This window comes from Fomitiporia mediterranea, assembly GCF_000271605.1.
Source record: "Fomitiporia mediterranea MF3/22 unplaced genomic scaffold FOMMEscaffold_8, whole genome shotgun sequence".
Taxonomy (NCBI): Eukaryota; Fungi; Basidiomycota; class Agaricomycetes; order Hymenochaetales; family Hymenochaetaceae; genus Fomitiporia; species Fomitiporia mediterranea.
Genome location: NW_006760393.1, coordinates 3,159,498 through 3,175,550, shown reverse-complemented (window position 1 = coordinate 3,175,550; position 16,053 = coordinate 3,159,498). Strand labels below are relative to the sequence as shown.

General features: G+C 48.0%; 4 protein-coding genes across 4 annotated transcripts; 1 reads left to right on the top strand and 3 right to left on the bottom strand.

The window, feature by feature from the left end:
- Positions 1-314: 314 nt before the first annotated feature.
- On the bottom strand, positions 315-2,015 carry FOMMEDRAFT_88828 (WD40 repeat-like protein; the record flags this gene model as incomplete). Its single annotated transcript, XM_007268966.1, has 2 exons — positions 315-624; positions 1,522-2,015. Coding segments are annotated over 2 exons (804 nt in total), but the record flags the coding sequence as incomplete, so codon positions are not given.
- A 904-nt stretch (positions 2,016-2,919) lies between these two features.
- On the bottom strand, positions 2,920-4,155 carry FOMMEDRAFT_22098 (uncharacterized protein). The gene is made up of 3 exons (XM_007268965.1): positions 4,108-4,155; positions 3,941-4,059; positions 2,920-3,888 (listed from the first exon to the last, which is right to left on the bottom strand). The coding sequence occupies exon 3, from the start codon at positions 3,763-3,765 to the stop codon at positions 3,475-3,477; it is 291 nt and encodes a 96-aa protein (XP_007269027.1). The 5' UTR covers positions 3,766-3,888; positions 3,941-4,059; positions 4,108-4,155; the 3' UTR covers positions 2,920-3,474.
- A 761-nt stretch (positions 4,156-4,916) lies between these two features.
- On the bottom strand, positions 4,917-12,241 carry FOMMEDRAFT_111794 (chitin synthase). Its single transcript, XM_007268964.1, has 13 exons — positions 11,820-12,241; positions 8,692-11,739; positions 8,296-8,621; positions 7,880-8,234; positions 7,601-7,820; positions 7,421-7,543; positions 6,919-7,368; positions 6,829-6,852; positions 6,684-6,773; positions 6,562-6,626; positions 6,333-6,499; positions 5,565-6,276; positions 4,917-5,469 (listed from the first exon to the last, which is right to left on the bottom strand). Exons 1-13 carry the CDS (start codon positions 12,182-12,184, stop codon positions 5,367-5,369), a joined length of 6,048 nt encoding a protein of 2,015 aa, XP_007269026.1. The 5' UTR covers positions 12,185-12,241; the 3' UTR covers positions 4,917-5,366.
- Positions 12,242-13,626: 1,385 nt separating this feature from the next.
- Positions 13,627-16,053, top strand: FOMMEDRAFT_142271 (xanthine/uracil permease; the record flags this gene model as incomplete). Its single annotated transcript, XM_007268963.1, has 10 exons — positions 13,627-13,954; positions 14,014-14,129; positions 14,180-14,282; positions 14,331-14,565; positions 14,651-14,845; positions 14,915-14,976; positions 15,057-15,163; positions 15,238-15,418; positions 15,511-15,765; positions 15,820-16,053. 10 exons carry the CDS (start codon positions 13,627-13,629, stop codon positions 15,987-15,989), a joined length of 1,752 nt encoding a protein of 583 aa, XP_007269025.1. The 3' UTR covers positions 15,990-16,053.

The following is a 16,053-nucleotide window of genomic DNA, read 5'->3' as shown; positions in this document are numbered from 1 at the left end:
ATTATGTTTTCAACAAAAAGTGAGCAACATTCTGGTGAGTGAAACTAGTGATGCTGAGTTGCTACAACTGAGGGATGGGATATTGTTATCACTCAGAAGGTTGAAAACATTCCTGCCATCGTTTGCTAAGAGCAGCATTTGTAAAGTCCAACCTTGTCAAGAATGCACAGCTGAACATTGTAGTGTTTTGAGGTCGCCAAAGTGTTGGTCGGATGTCAGGCAGAACCTACACCAGTAACTCTCCTTTGTGTCCACGTATCCATCCATCTTCGTCCATTGTCCGGTCAAGGACGGGATTTATATTGAGAGCAAAGTTAGGAATACAGTGTCAGACATTGATCACTAGGTAAGAAGGAAGTTGTAGTTGCACCTTCTACATTCCACATTCTAATTGTACAATCTGCAGAGCCAGAGCCGACAGGTTTACCATCCGATGAGAATGCGACAGACAGGACTTTATCTGTATACCCTTCAAAGGGTCCAAGGAGAGCTTGTTCACTCTCTGTGTCCCAGACTCGGGTTGTCCTGTCATTGGAACATGAGACGACACGCGTTCCGTCCGGGGAGAAGGTAACTGACATGACCTGGACTGTATGACCTTCGAAAGGCCCAGCAATGTCATGTCTACTCTCGAGTCTCGACACTCCAGATTAAAATAATCTCGTCATCAGAACCCAGAGATAATGTGTGCTGTCGAGTGAGCAAGCCACAAAACGAACCATACCTTTGTGTCCTTTCCAGGGACCGGAAAATATCCTCCCACCTTCAACATCCCATACTTTGATTTCGTCGCTGGAACCAGAGACAACGTACCTCTAATCAGGCAAGAAAGCAACGCATCTGACACCGTACTCATATCCTTCGAAAGGGCCGGAAATTGTTTTGCCACTTTTAACACCCCAGATTCGGAGTGTTCTGTTATCAGAGCTAGACGCAACGCGTGCCCCATCTAGCAAGAAGCAGACTGAGTGGACACACCACCTTTGCCCTACAAAGGGTCCAGAAACCACATTTCTACTTTCAGCGTCCCACACGAGGACTGTTCCATCCTCGGCGCCAGAGACGACACGCCTTCCATCTGGTGAGAACGCAACACACTTGACAAGTGACTTATGCCCTTGAAAGGCCCAGAGACCATGTATCTACTTTCAGCGTCCCAGATTCTAATCGTTTTATCATCCGTAACCCAGACACAACGTGTTTACTATCTGGCGAGAAGGCAACAGATCTTACTACATCCGCATGCTCTTCAAAATCCTCAGAAACGATCTGAATACTCTCGGCGTCCCAGATTCGGATCGGTCTGTCCTCGGAGCCTGAGACGACACGGGTTCCGTCGGGAGAGAGTTTACATAGTCAGAGTGCTCTTTGAAAGGCCCAGAAACGACATGCCGAGCCTCAACGTCCCAGATTTGGATTGTGCTATCCTCGGAGCCAGAGGCGGCATGCTTGCCGTCGGGCGAGAAAGCAATGGAAGTTACTACATCGGTTTGGCCTTCGAAAGGCTCAGAAATACATTACCCGCTCTCAGTGTCCCAAATCCGAATCGTGTTGTCCACAGAGCCTGGGGAGACATGTGCACCATCAGGAGAGAAGGCAACCGACCAAATGCTGTTTGTGTGACCTACGAGATGGCCACGAATGGTCTGTCTACTTTCAACGTCCCAGATCCGAATAGTCTTGTCCATTAAACTAGAGACGATGTGCAGTCCGTCAAGAGAGAATGCGGCAACAGAATGCCCACTGTCTACATGCCCCTTGAAACACTTGACAGCCTGTCTGCTCTCAGTGCCCCAGACCATGACAGTCTTGTCCGCCAATCCGGAGACAAGATGCATTCCGTCCGGTGAGAATGCAACTGAATAGACCATGTCATCATGTTTAATAAATTCAGAAATAATCTGCCCTTTCTCAACGTCCCAAATTCTGACTGTAAATTCATCAGACCCGGAAACAACGTGCACTCCATTAGGAGTGAAAGCAATTGACTTTACCTGGCCTGTATGGCCTTCAAGTGGTCCAGAAACGACTTGGCCACTTTAACGTCCCAGACACAGGCTGTATTATCCCAGGAGCCGGAGACAACACGAATACCGCCAGGTGAGAACGCAACAGAGTGGACAGGTCTCTCATACCCTGTAAGCTCCTTCAAGAGCGGCGGCCGCTGCTTTACGCCTATCTTCTCTACTTGTACAATGGGTAGATCAGGCTTCAAGTAATGGGCTATATACTTCGACTCTCTCGATGCAAGTAGAAGGAAAGAGACGAAGATGTGTGATGTCGATTGGGAAATGGCAGACAAATGAATAGTAATCATTCTAAGCACGTCCCTGAGGGACGCTAGTGTGTGGGCATTGTGTGGCTGTATAAGGATAATATAAGGATAAGCTCTACTAGTAATAGCACATCTATGTACTCACAGAGACCCAATTCATAGCATGAAGAAGTGCTGGGCTAGCAGTGTTGACCTTTTTTGAGAGGCTTATCATCTCAAGCCAATACAGTAGACATTTATTAAGGGAGTCTGACAGCTTTTCCAGAAACGGGTGCGAGAATGGAGCCTCGAGTAAGTACTGGCTCCAGAAGAGGCACGAGTTCTCCAAGTGAGGAGGAATGCTCGCCTTAATTCGATCCGGAAGGTTAGAGATCTGATCGTTAGGGATATATGATGACGCTATTTTGCAGATGTTGAACCGCAGCATGCTCTTCATGACATCGAATCATCGCGAAGCAATCAACTGCTTTTGAGTCCCAAGATTAATAGACCACGAGTCGCTTTTGCGCCCTGATGACAGTAAGTATTCGCGGAAGATGTGTGACAGAAACCGATAGGTTCTCCCCAAGCAAATACAAGGACAGAATGTAAACGAGATAGGATTAGCCTCGATGGCTCGTCGCTCGAAAATCTCAGAAGCCCGTCGATGGTATCGTCAGTGAGCCGAGTCCTGCTCAGAAGGACAAAACCAAACACCTGCGAAAACCGAAGCTTGGACGATTCATCGTCGAATGAAATACCCAAATTTCTAAGGATAGAGTTATAGAGTTGCTCGAAACCAGAAAGACGCTGCGATTCGGGTACAAGATTTGTAAGCCTCAGGGCAGGGTTATTGCAATCCACTACTTTCACTGCTATCGAGGCCCAGACGGACAGTCTTGCTGCAGCTTTCGCAAGGCGGTCTATTTTCAACTACCAGTCATCAGGAATCGGCAACTCCCTAATCTCGAACACATTGCGCATTGAGTACTCGAGATAGTGAAGCACGTCCTCCCTGCAGCGTTCTGATCCGTGATCCAGTTCAACGGCAAGAATGCGATCAGGTCGACCACAGAAAGGTCGTTTGATGTCTGATTCCTTCCTGCTCGTGATCAGGAACCGAAAGTTCTTTGGGAGTTCTGGTAGCCCTTCCCGGAAACTCTCCATTAGGCTCCGCCTTGTCCTTTGCGTACCGCATTCGTCCAATGCGTCGAGAAAAATTACAACATGGCCTTGCATAGCTTCCCTAGACAGAGAAAGTGGACCATGAAGCAGATTCTCAAACGCGTTGCCGAAGTGGCCTGTGTAATATCGTTGTCCCGATCTATTGCTGCAATTACATTAGTCCCCACCGAAGAGTCGAATGAGGTGAGTTTATACGCATATGTTCGGATGACACAGCACGAAAAATAGATGGGCTCCGAGACGGGATAAGCCACGGAAACGTTCTGCGGTCGTTGTACTGGCTGTGCTCTTACCAGATCTTGCCGCACCGTACAGCCAGAAGACATTCTGGTCTGAGTCCGATAGCATCCATTCTACCGCCTGCTTCATGATTTCCGTCCGTGTACCACGAAGGCATTGGTGCTGATTAAAGGCATCCATTCTATCTGGCTGCGGTCGGTCCGACAAAACTAATTGTATTGCCTTAGTGTTGATTATCGCATGTAAAGATGCGGCACGTACATAGGTTATTGATTTCGAATGACGTCCTCGATGAGACAAAAGCAGAATGAAGAACGGCACCCGAGTCGACTGCGTGAATTCTTCAACTTTTCCGTCCACGTCCGTCTTGAGCACTCGTCCTACGCGGAATGAGTCTCTAATGAGTAACATGTTGATGCTGGACGTACCTGTGAACGTATGCCGGGCGTATTCTTGAACGAAAAGACAGCACTCGCCCGTCTGCTTTAGGAGTTTGATCATGGTTGTCTTGAGATATTGTGCCTTATTACGAAGGAAGTCTGCATGATGAACGAAATTGAAGGCATCCTTCATGACATGCAGAGTTCAACGACTTTCTCGTCGACTTTGAACCGATGACTGATGGTCTGAAGAAGACAATTTGAAATGTCATTGTCAAATGTCACCCTGTTTCGCATACCTTGTACAGTGCCAATGCAACTTGCCCTGCAAAATTAACGAGTGGATGGACCTGGTACTTCTCATAAATACAGGTATGTAACAAAAGTCTTCATCATTCCTCAAAAGGTAAGTGTATTTGTAAGTGATCTGCATTGACTTATAAGGCTGTCAGAGACACATCAAACCTTTGTCTTACATTTCTAGCATACATGAACACATTATACACACACAAAACATGAAAAATACAGGCTATTTTGTGAAAATAATACAAAATTCTTTTTTTTGTACTTCACAATGTGTATATCAGAGCTCTGATCTACATCTAATTTCTATGTATGGTATGCAAATCACTTACAAATACATCTACCTTTTAAGGAATGACGAAGACTTTTGTTACATACCTGTACATAAATTCTCTGTAATCATGATAGTGGGACACTAAGCTGAGGGAGTGGTTGAACACTGTGGATAATGTTACACATAAATGGCAACACACAACATACCTGTCACTCTCACCACACCAATAAAACAGAGATGCAGAAAAAAGCTACAATTCATTATTAGAGCGAGAGAGTTCGGAGGGTCGGTCCTACCTACTTCAACGAGTGCAAGCAACTAACTAACTAACTAGCTAACTGAACAAAAGAGAAAACGAGTGGAGAAGAACGAGAGCAGCGTAGCAGCAGCAGCAGTAACGACGCGAGGTGTTCAAACTTGGAAAGTCCGTACGTACGATAGACATAAACGCTATATTAAAGAAAATGGAGAAAAGAAAAGTGAAAGTGAAAGAGAAAGTCCCTATGCCGATTACCAAAAGAATAAACCGTGGATTGTTCGTTTCGTAGTGTGAAAGTCGCTAATGCAGGGATGCGGGGTGGTGATGGTGAAGAGCGACTGGAAAGAGAGTAGTATGCGATGATGTCTTTATTACAGTAATGTCTGTGATGATGAATGGGTGGGTGGCATGTCCGAGTCCATATCAAGCAACGAAAGCAAGGAAGGAAGGTGCGTAAGCCTGTCTGTCTGTCTATGATTCCGAGAGGATCTGGTCGATAGATTGGTTAAGGAAGTCCTTCCGTGACGAAAGGTCCGCTCGAGGGAATTTGGCCGCAATCGCGTCTCGTGCAGTCCTAAACAATCGCACACAAATAAAATAAAAATAATCAGTAACCCTTCTCTCGAAACAGCCCAAGAAAAAAACACGGGACAAAACGGAAATACTCACTTCTTCGTAACACTCATCAAATCCTGCGTACTCAAATACGCTCTCAACGCAATAAGTAGCTCCTCATCACTCGGGTTCTCATTCATATTCGGCCCACTCGCGAAGGGGTTCATCGTCGTCGCAAGCGAGAACGTCGACATCGGTCGCTGCATCCCTATCGGCTGTTGTGGAGGCTGCATCTGTTGCCCCATACCACCCATCATCGGTCCACCCATTCCCATGCCCATCCCAGGCGCACCACCAAACCCACCAATTTGCGAACCAGTTCCCGAAGGCATCATCGGCATCCCATACATCGACGCCGGAGCCCCAAAGCTTGGGCCAGTGTTCATCTGTCCCATAAAGTTACCCGTAGCACCAAAGTCCGATCCACCGCCCATAACAGACCCCGCCGTGCCAAATGGTGCAGCAAACGGCATCGGTCCCAGTTGCGGCGCCGGTTGCGACATCGACGCGCGTCCCGTATGATGCGATAAATTGCTCAACGAGGGCTTATTCGGCAATCGCAAGTTCGGGTTCGAGGAGTTATTGTACGTGAGGTTCGTATCCCTGTAATAATCCCCAGATTGTGATGCCTGGTGGTAACTCCTGATAGACCCAGGTCGAGAAGATGATGGGTTTTGTCTCGAGTGGTTACCAGAGTCATACCCAGTGTGCCGAGTATCATCCGAGCGATGCGAATCTTCGTGCTCCCATGCCTCTGCTTCATATTCTGAACATATTATGAGTACCTCGCAATCTTAAGATAAGACTTGGAAATCCACTTACCGCTGAACTTCTTAAGCGGGATCATACTATCATCGAACTTCTCATCCTCAGCCATGATAACCTTCTTATTGTTACCCTCGCCAACGACTAGACGCGTGTTACCCCAACTGAAGTCGTCCATGCACCAGAACGAGTAGATCGGCAGGAAGAAACTGTACACCGGGTACCTGTAACGAGCACATGAGAAAAATCAAGAAAGAATAGCCGGGCAGAGCCAGAATGGACTTACGAAAGCAGATAGACAATCATCCACCCAACAAGCATGAATTCTCTCTTGATGATGAATATAAGAGCCTGTAGAAAATTCAGTCAGATATTGTCGTCATTGGCAGCGTAGCAGACTAAACGAACCTGAAGACCATAGACGGCAGCAATCATAATAAGTGAGATCGTCGGAATCGCGCCTGCACCAGTTGCAACCGTGACAATCAAGTAGACGAGCTAGAAATAAGTCTGAAGTTAGCAACGTTAAGTCGTAGAAGTCCAAATCACATACATAAATGACAGTGGCCGGCAAGATCTATAACAATTACAACATCTAATTAGTACAGGCAACAACATAGAGACTAGAATGTATTCCACTTACGATCGTCCCAAGCAAATCGATAAACACAATAAACCGCATCGAGAAACAACAAATCCCACACAGCTCCGGCAAGAACACCAATTCACACAGATTATGCACAGTCGAGTTAATCCATCTCCTCCTCTGCGAAAGTAAAACACTCCACGACTCAGGCGCAACAGTATGTGCAAGCGCATCAGGTGTAAACTTTAACCGGAACGTAGGGAAGTGTTTAATCAATAACGTCGTCAAGAATCGATCTTCACCGAGCGAGAAGAGATTCTTCTTGTGTAGCGTGTCGACGTTGCCTTCTGCGTATTCGTCGATGATGCGGTTGGAGATGATGATTGGTCGACCTTTGTCGGCGGTACGGATACGGTATAGGGAGAAACAGCCGGGTAAACATGTCACGGAACCGAATAAGGACTCGAATGCCTTTGCCAAGTGGTGAGAAATGTAATACTCGTAGACCTAAACAATGATCAATACAAATATCCTTGTACAATGGAGTCTGACTACTGACCTGAATCATCGTCCACCACGAGCCTTCTTCGTTATCAAGTTTCGTCTCACCACAAATACCAATAATGCTCGAATCGTCCGCAGCACAAGCGACCAGCCGGTTCAGAGAATCAGGAGTAACGGACTACAGGCGAAACACATCATCAGTACTGGCCTCATTGACCAAGATTGGAAGTCTTACCGTATCAGCATCAACAGTGAACAGATACTCATAGAAAGCCGGATCAATGCCAATAACATTGCGCATCTGATGATAAATCTCAAGCTCAAGCGGGTTCATCGGCGCGTCGAAATGCACACGGTTGAGGTAATGCATGACAAGAATCTGCGAGTCACGTTTTCCTCTATTACCAGGCTTGGACCTCTCAGTCGGCTTGCCAACTTTGACGACGACAATGTATCTGGAAAACAAAAAGTAAACAATCTCTTCTCCGCGATCATAAGACAGTGAAGTACGCACGGAACGACATGTCCCTCAAACTCATACAACCCAGAGTACACCTTCCCATAATTCAACTGTCTCGACCCCTCACCAACAGACTTGAACAACAAAGGCTCAGGATCAAGCTTCGGGTCCACACCAAGAAGGTCCAGCACAATTCGTGGAGTCGGACGATCATTCCCGCTACCAATGATATTCCCATCGCAAATGACGAAAATGAGCTTCCGCTTATCGTCATACTTGAGTGCTGCTAGCGAATCAATGGTACGCCGTAAAGAGTCTTCGCTTTCCGTATAACATGGTACTTGACATATGACGAACTTGTCTTGTAATTCGGGGTGGCGTTTAGATCCTAATTGCAGGGCGGCAAGAACTGTGTAAATCAGATATCAGTATCAATGAATATCGAATTCCTGGATATCGAGGAGACTTACACTTCGCAGCAATAGTAACAATCAAAATAATAGACGCCACGAGCAGCAAGATATTCTGCACCCTACAGCGCGCCGTTTTCCTGAAGTCACTCTGACCAACAAAGAACATATTCTGAATGCAGTCCATATTCGCATTCACAGTGTTCGTGTCCTTTGTAGCCAATACCTGGTCAAGCGACTTTGTAATATCGCCACCAGCACCCTCCTTGAACGCATCGACAATATCCTCATCCAAGAACTTGTACTGCGCCGCATTGTTGAACACTGTAAGTGTGTTCAAGTAGTCGGTCAAGTCATAGAGTTTGTCCTTGTAGAACGCCCATGTTCTATCAACACGAAAAAAAATCGTCTGTAAGTCTCACAATCCTATCAATGATTAAAGACAACGAAACGTACTTCGCCGTCTCATTCTGCGCCTGAGACTTAACCGTTCCCTTATCCCACACGACAGGGCCCTTATGGAATTGGTTAATCTTCGGTAGGAACGTCTGAGTATACCAATCATCATTCGACAAAGCTGATGTAGTCGACACCGCCAATGCACCAGACGTATGAATAGCAGTCGGCGATACTGGCGTGAAGTTCGCGTATTGCAGCGTCAACGTGCTGGCAGTAGCTCCAGTAACGACTCCAGAACAAGCCAACGCAAGTGGTGGCGGGAAGTAATTCGTCATATCCGCACCGCCCAACAACTCCAAGATCGACTGACTGTTACTAGGTGAACCAGTAATATCACTGTGATCATGTCCAACGAAATTCGTGACGTCGTACACCCTACCCTGAATCGCAACGAAGAAATCGTTCGTTCCAGAATGCTGTGACACTTCATCCAGGTTCCACGCCTTGTCGAAGTTCGGACAGAGTAACCTGCCAAAGATGATAATATAGAACAGAATAAGACCGCACGTAAAGGCAATGAGGATACAAATCGTGAGTTTCTCGCGCCATGCAAGTCGGACATCAGGTCGCTTCATCCGCCCAACATGCTTGAGAAGGAAGTCCGGAATCCACCACGTACACAGCATCACGATTATGAGCCAGAAACGACGCGAACGACTAGTCGGTACTTCCTCGATTGTGTTGGGTGCATTGTGTACAGTAAGTCCGCCAGCTTCTTTCGGTAAGTTTGGCTGTGGAGGGCTACGATCACCTCCGCCCTTCTTGTCCCACTCTGATCCCCATGCACTGCCGTCGTCGGGCTCAGTGTATGCTGGCGTTGCTTCTACAACAGGTGACTTCAACCCTCCAGCAGCGTACCTCGAAGTCGCTCCGTTGTTGGGATCCAGGTAATTCATACCACCCGATGCAGTTCGCGAGAGTAACAAGTTATCCGCACTCTCACTATAATAATCCGCAGCACCACTGAAAGGACTCGGGTCTTGCGTATGCTCAGTCGCAGCATCATCACCTACACTCTCATCTTCCAACACCCCACCCGCGCCCTGACTTGCCTTCTCCTGCTCCCGCACACCATCATCCACAAGCTTCCACGCATCATATGTCAACCATATACATCGGTGTCCCAAAACGTAATCCGTCCCTTCCTTCAACCCATTTTTCTGTACGCACTGCCGAATCCGGAGGGGAGTCTCACCCAACATTGTCGGAACATAACGATCGCAAAACTCTTCCTGCTCGAAGTCAACGACGTAATCCGCCCTCCGCCGTGAGATGAGGTCCGGCAACAAGAGAGAGCGGACTTGCGCCTTCACGCGCCGCTTGTCGAAGGAATTGGGTGAGCCAGAGTCATTTGGTCGGATGCATGACACCGTCCAGAGATGTGCACGGTCCAGTGCAAAGAAGAGTTCAGAAAGCGTATGGTTGAGCTGTGTCGTAATGGGATAAGTCTTCGATGGGTCGAGCTGGTTCGGCTCGTCCTGTTGCGACGTGCTGCTGCCTGTGATAGCAGTCGGGTGACGAAGAGGTCGTGAAGAGACTTGAGCTTGAACGACAATGGATGAATCCTGGTGATGAGTCTCCGTAGCCAGACTCGGGCCAGACACGAGCTTCGACACGAACGAGTCCGTCGAGTTTCGGAGTAGAGTAACGAATCCAGCGTCCAGCAGGTCTGTATCCTTCTCAATGAAATGCGTCACGTCATACGAGCATGGGCCGGCATAATGGTTGATACCGAACAGGTTACTGTCGGCTGAGCCGCCAAGTGCAGGACTAGCTACGTACGAAGCATGCACACCGAATTTCGTCATCATGTCCTGTAGCATATCCTCATCACGCCGATCACCACCCTTGCCCTGCTTATACGAGCTGCACGCCTTGTTCATGATACCAAGCATGCCTCCAGGCTTACGGTGCGCTCGCTCACTCAGCTGCGCACCACGTAGCAGCTCAACACATGCAGAGTTATCCATCGTCTCAATCGGCGGTAACGTAATGCCATCTCCGGTGAGGTGCGCATTATACCCGACCGCGTCCTCGAACGTATTCCGAACAATGTACGAGTGAACAAGCTCATCCGCGAAGTTGATGCAGAACTCCTCAAAGCCGTTCTGACCGTACGCAGCAATGAGCGGTGCATTAGCAGTGAGAGCAATCGAGTTCGTCCCAGATGGCGAACGGGACTGGAAGCCCGCCTGGTCAAGTAGAACGATCTGCGTAGGTGGCGCAGGGTCTGCTGGATTTGGAGCAAGTTTGTGATTCGCGGTTTCCACGACGAATGCGAACAAGATCGAGTACAAGTCTCGCACGAGTTGGTCGCGCTGCATGGCGCTCTGTTCGGGACTCAAAAGAACGGTGTATAGCTCCTTACGGACATAGCTCGTTCGATTCGTGAGAGCCTGAGCAAGGTCCTCGGACGTTACGCCCAAAAGCCTTGCAGCCTGGTCAAGCACAAGCGTATTTACCACATGAGCTGTGTCCTCACGAGAAACACCTTCGACGAACTCGAGGTTACCGAGCAACAGGATGGCGATCAGTAAGTTGAAGATGGCGGTCACATGCTTCGTTTTGAACCCGAGCGTACGCATGGCAGCTCGTAGCTCAGTCATTGCTGTCGCGTCATCACTGAACGGGCCGCCAGGTAAACGATAGCACCCAGACGAAGCAAGAAGCGCATAGTCCGACGGGTCTTCCATGTTCAATCTGTCGCGCTCCTCCGTCGTTGATCCAGCAAGAAGCTGGTAGAAGACATGGTACGTGCGTTCCTCATGTGTGAGTCGCGTCAATCGCGTTTTGTCTAGTCCGTACGTGAGCACCTTGGCGGAACCAATACGCCTGTGCTCATTGAAGTGTAATTCTAGGTAGCGACCGTGCCGTGAGGCATTCGGGTTAAGGAGTGTCTTTGCATTTCCAAACGAGTCTAACAGAGTTGAGAGTGATTTAAGCTGTTCCGCGACCTTTTGTTCCTTCTTTGAGCGGGCAGAGAGCCGTAAGATTTGGTTAACAAGTAATTTCGAGCTCTCCGTTTTTCCGGATCCCGTGATTCCCCTGGTAACAACACAAAACGAAACGGAAGTTTAAATAAATTGCACGAAGAGCGGGAAGAAAAGAGCTGCGGCGAGACGCACCTGAAGACAACGGCCTGAGATTGTTTTCGTTGCCGCATGAGAAGATAGACTTTTGCGGCGAGACCATAGAGGTGCGGCTGGGGCGCTTTTGGCGAACCTGCCGTGGGTACGCTTGTGTCCTTGAAACATCGTTCCTCATAGTCCTTGGCACTTGCTTCATTCAAGTTTGCAAGTGTCTTTAAAGGGTTGACGACGACGAGGTTGGATGCGCCAATGTGGGAGTAAGGGAGGTCTGCACGGAAGCGGGTTTGGAGGACGTTGAGGACAGCATCGTCATTAGGGTAGATTGTTGTTGAGCCCGTCGAGGAGATGAGGTCTGTGAGGTCGCCCGAGCTGACTGCCGGGGACGACGACATGGACGCCATGTACGAGGAGAAAGAGAGGAGAAAAAGGAAGGGAAAGGTGACGAGGACGACAAGTGCTGACCTGTGGATGTGAGGAGGGAAAGGAGTATCGTCGCCGAGTGCGAGACTCGCAACACTTGCTAAATTAGGAAGGTGTCCGTCACGGCCTAAATCCAGATCATCCCCTTCATCTGGCGTTCTTGCCCCATTTCACTTATGATTCCGCTCTGATGTGCAGTAAATTTATCGTCGCCTTGTGTCATCTGCATGCTGTTTTCTTGTCTTCGCCGTTGAAGACCTATGAGACTGTCACACAACAAGCAGCAAAAGAACTGGCATTGAAGACGGGACCAGACGGGACCAGACGGGAAAGGAAGATCGGAAAATAATTGCATCTGCCATCATGGGCTGTGACATGGGAATGAATTCAATTACTCCCCAGCCAACAAACGTGCAGCACGCATCAAAGAAACGCCGCATCACACAAATCCTACCGGCACAGCCTGCGTCTCGACCTTCGGGATTCCAATTCCCGTTTCTCACAACATTCATCCAGCCCGCTTCTGTGCCAGTGTGCCTACGTTTTGCACTGCAACGGACATCCATTGATCCAACAGACAGTTGCTCTTTCCTGTTGACGGGTCTGAAACAGTCCTTCTCGCTGGTTGTAGTACTGTACAACTGCCGTGTATTTTTGTCTGGTAATTTGCGTGTGACGGATACATTCAGCGAACCCCTTTTGTATTCCAGCTTCTTCTGTTTCATGGAATTTCTAAGAAAAGTGGAGAGAGAACTTAATTCAAAAGGTGGCACACGGATTTGCTGGCTCCCAACGACGCCCAGTCCTGATGCACATGTATCATAATCTGCGTACTGTAGACAGTAGTAACCTGCAATGCAAACGAAAAGGGATGTGGCCACGTCGAACAAATATACGAAGATGGATTTATCCATGGGAAGAAGGGATAAAAATAGACTGTTTACTTACGACAGCGCCGATCATCGTATTCTCACAGGATCGACGCGCATCTCCCAGATAAGGTTCCGTGTCAAGTGTACAAGTGTACACTTCGTCCAATATAATTGTCTGCTTACAACCTTATACACAGTCTTCCATGATATACCTCTAACACCTAACACCTATCATTCTGCGAAGACAAACATCCCACCATCATAATGTCCGCAAAACATCAAAGAAGAAATCGAGTATGCTCGGAAGATGTCGTCCCTGGCAAGAGCGTTTCTTATCTCGCCCGACCTGCTTATCTCCTGAGCGCCGCGATCCGGATAACATATACACCCAGCATGAGCAAGCAAAAATGCCGTCTCTGCTCTCTTGAAGTCTGACACTGACCAGCATCATGTCCTCTGAGCACTCTATCACAAAGGAACAGCCGAGCGCAACGCCTGTGCCCACAGTACCAACTGGCAATACAGATGTCAATCTTCCTCCTCGCAGTGAAATGAGTGTCCGCAACCGCGCCCAACGCCTCAAACACAAACTCACAACACGCGAAGGATGGTTCGGTGATTACGACTACCTCTGGCTTTGTACACCTTCTCTTCCCCTTTCACCCTCCAAACAATCCAATCATCGTCGTCAACGGCGACTTCCACCATTTTACGCTCTCGACGCAGACATCCCTCTCCTCCTAGCTACTGCATGTGGATTACAACATGCACTCGCTATGCTTGCAGGCTTGATCACTCCTCCGATCATTTTTGCTACTACGTTGAATTTGGATACGGAGACTCAGTCGTATATGGTGTCTGCTTCGTTAATTGGGTGTGGTAAGTCGTATACTCGAGATTTGTGTCTAATAACTATTTTGTTCATTCTTGGTGTGCAGGTATTCTGAGCTTGGTGCAAATGTCGAGACTGCGTTTGTACAAAGGATATTATCTCGGTTCTGGCTTGCTATCCGTTGTTGGGACAAGTTTCGCTACACTAAGTACTGCGAATGCAGTAAGTATCATCTCATCCATGTTAAACTGCACAGTTAATTTTACGCTCAGATTTTCGATGCGCTCTACAACAACGGAACCTGTACAAGTACAACAGCAGCAGACGGTACAATAACACGAGATCCCTGTCCAGACGCATACGGGATGCTCCTCGGTTTGTCTTCCTCAATTTCTTCAAACTCCTCGCTTACATATGATGAAGGAACCTCACTCATCTGCTCCTTCCTCGAAATGCTCTTATCACTCGTCCCCGTCCGAATCCTCCAACGCATCTTCCCACCAATGGTAACAGGAACCGTCATCCTCCTCATCGGAGCCTCTCTCGTTGGGTCTTCAGGTATTCCCAATTGGGGTGGAGGGTCGAATGATTGTATGTCTCGACCTAGTAGTGGGTTTTTTCAGCTGTGTCCAAATGTAGGGGCTCCGAGGGCTCTTCTGTGCGTCTCTTTTCTCGATTAACCCTAATTTAAAAACTTTGTTGAGTGAGAGTGGAAGCTGATGTAAATTTGTTTGTGAGGATAGATGGGGCTCACCAGAATTCATCGGCCTAGGCTTCCTCTCCTTCATAAGCATAATCCTCACAGAACTTTTCGGCTCACCATTCCTCAAGAACATATCTATCATCGTCGGCCTCGCAATGGGTTGTATCGTCGCAGGTGCCACAGGGTATGTTGATGGGAGTAGCATAAAAAGTGCTCCTGCTATTACTTTCCTTTGGTGAGTTCACTCTTTTGTTTGGAGATTCGAGCCCTGATTTATATCTGTAAATTCTTGGTTTTACTTCAGGGTAAAGACATTCAAGATCCGAGTATACCCACCTGCTATCTTACCGATGTTAGCCGTATACAGTACGTTCCTCACATCACTCTTGCCTTTCGAGAATCGAACTCTGAAGCCTGATTCGTTATTTGTTTTTTGTTATTTGTAGTCTCACTAGCGATGGAAGCTATCGGAGACATAACAGCTTCAGCTGAAGTCTCTCGTGTCGAAGTCGACGGACCAGTATTCGATTCACGTATTCAGGGTGGAGTACTTGTACGTCTCATCTTTCCCTTCAACCTTCTATTCTTCTCCACATTTGAGCTGAGTTAATGTGCAATATTAAATAGTCAGATGGAATTGGTGGATTCATATCTGCCCTGTTCACAGTTGCGCCTTTATCAGTCTTTGCCCAGAACAATGGTGTCATCGCTATCACACGCTGCGCGAACCGCACTGCAGGCCGTTTCTGCTGCGTCTTCCTCATCCTCTTCGGCGTACTAGGAAAAATCTCAGGTGTCTTCCTCGCAAGTACGTCTCTGCTCCCTCTCGCTTTCTCACATCCACCCTTCCTTCTCTCCTCATTTATCCATTCGCTAACCCTCTCCCTTAATGAACGAAAGTACCAAACCCAGTCCTAGGCGGCGTAACAACCTTCCTCTTCGCAACAGTCTCCGCATCCGGCATCCGCGTCCTCTCCTACCTCACCTGGACCCGTCGCACCCGCTTCATCCTCGCCTCCTCCCTTTCTTTCGGTCTCGCGGACTTACTCGTCCCAAGTATCTTCCAACATCTTTTCGATTCTGTGCCGAGTGAAAGCGTGGGGAAAGGGTTGCAGGGGTTGTTTGATTCTATCACAATTATCTTGAGTACACCTTGTGAGTCCTCAGTTTCATCCATTTTAAGATATAGTTTTAATGATTCTGTCGTAGTCCTTATAGCAGGCATCGTAGCGGTCGTCCTAAACCTCATCCTCCCAGACGAGTCACTCGATGAGGATGGGCATGAAGCAGCTCAAATTCCAGAATTAGATGCGGATATAGAGCAGCAAGTCGACCACGATCACAACGTAGAGACGGAAGACGGGAAACATACAGTGTAGTGTATATATACGTCATATTTACATTTCTTGGGTTTTATCAGATAAAGAGTGTACTATCTCTTTA

Bases quoted from the DNA above. Each gene is read 5' to 3' on its own strand.
- FOMMEDRAFT_111794 (XM_007268964.1), bottom strand. From the start codon at position 12,184: ATGGCGTCCATGTCGTCGTCCCCGGCAGTCAGCTCGGGCGACCTCACA. The intron at 6,853-6,918 runs GTAAGTGGAATA...TAATTGTTATAG, and splicing joins TCGATTTGCTTGGGACGATC to ATCTTGCCGGCCACTGTCAT. The intron at 6,627-6,683 runs GTTCGTTTAGTC...AATTTTCTACAG, and splicing joins CTGCCGTCTATGGTCTTCAG to GCTCTTATATTCATCATCAA.
- FOMMEDRAFT_22098 (XM_007268965.1), bottom strand. From the start codon at position 3,765: ATGTCTTCTGGCTGTACGGTGCGGCAAGATCTGGTAAGAGCACAGCCA.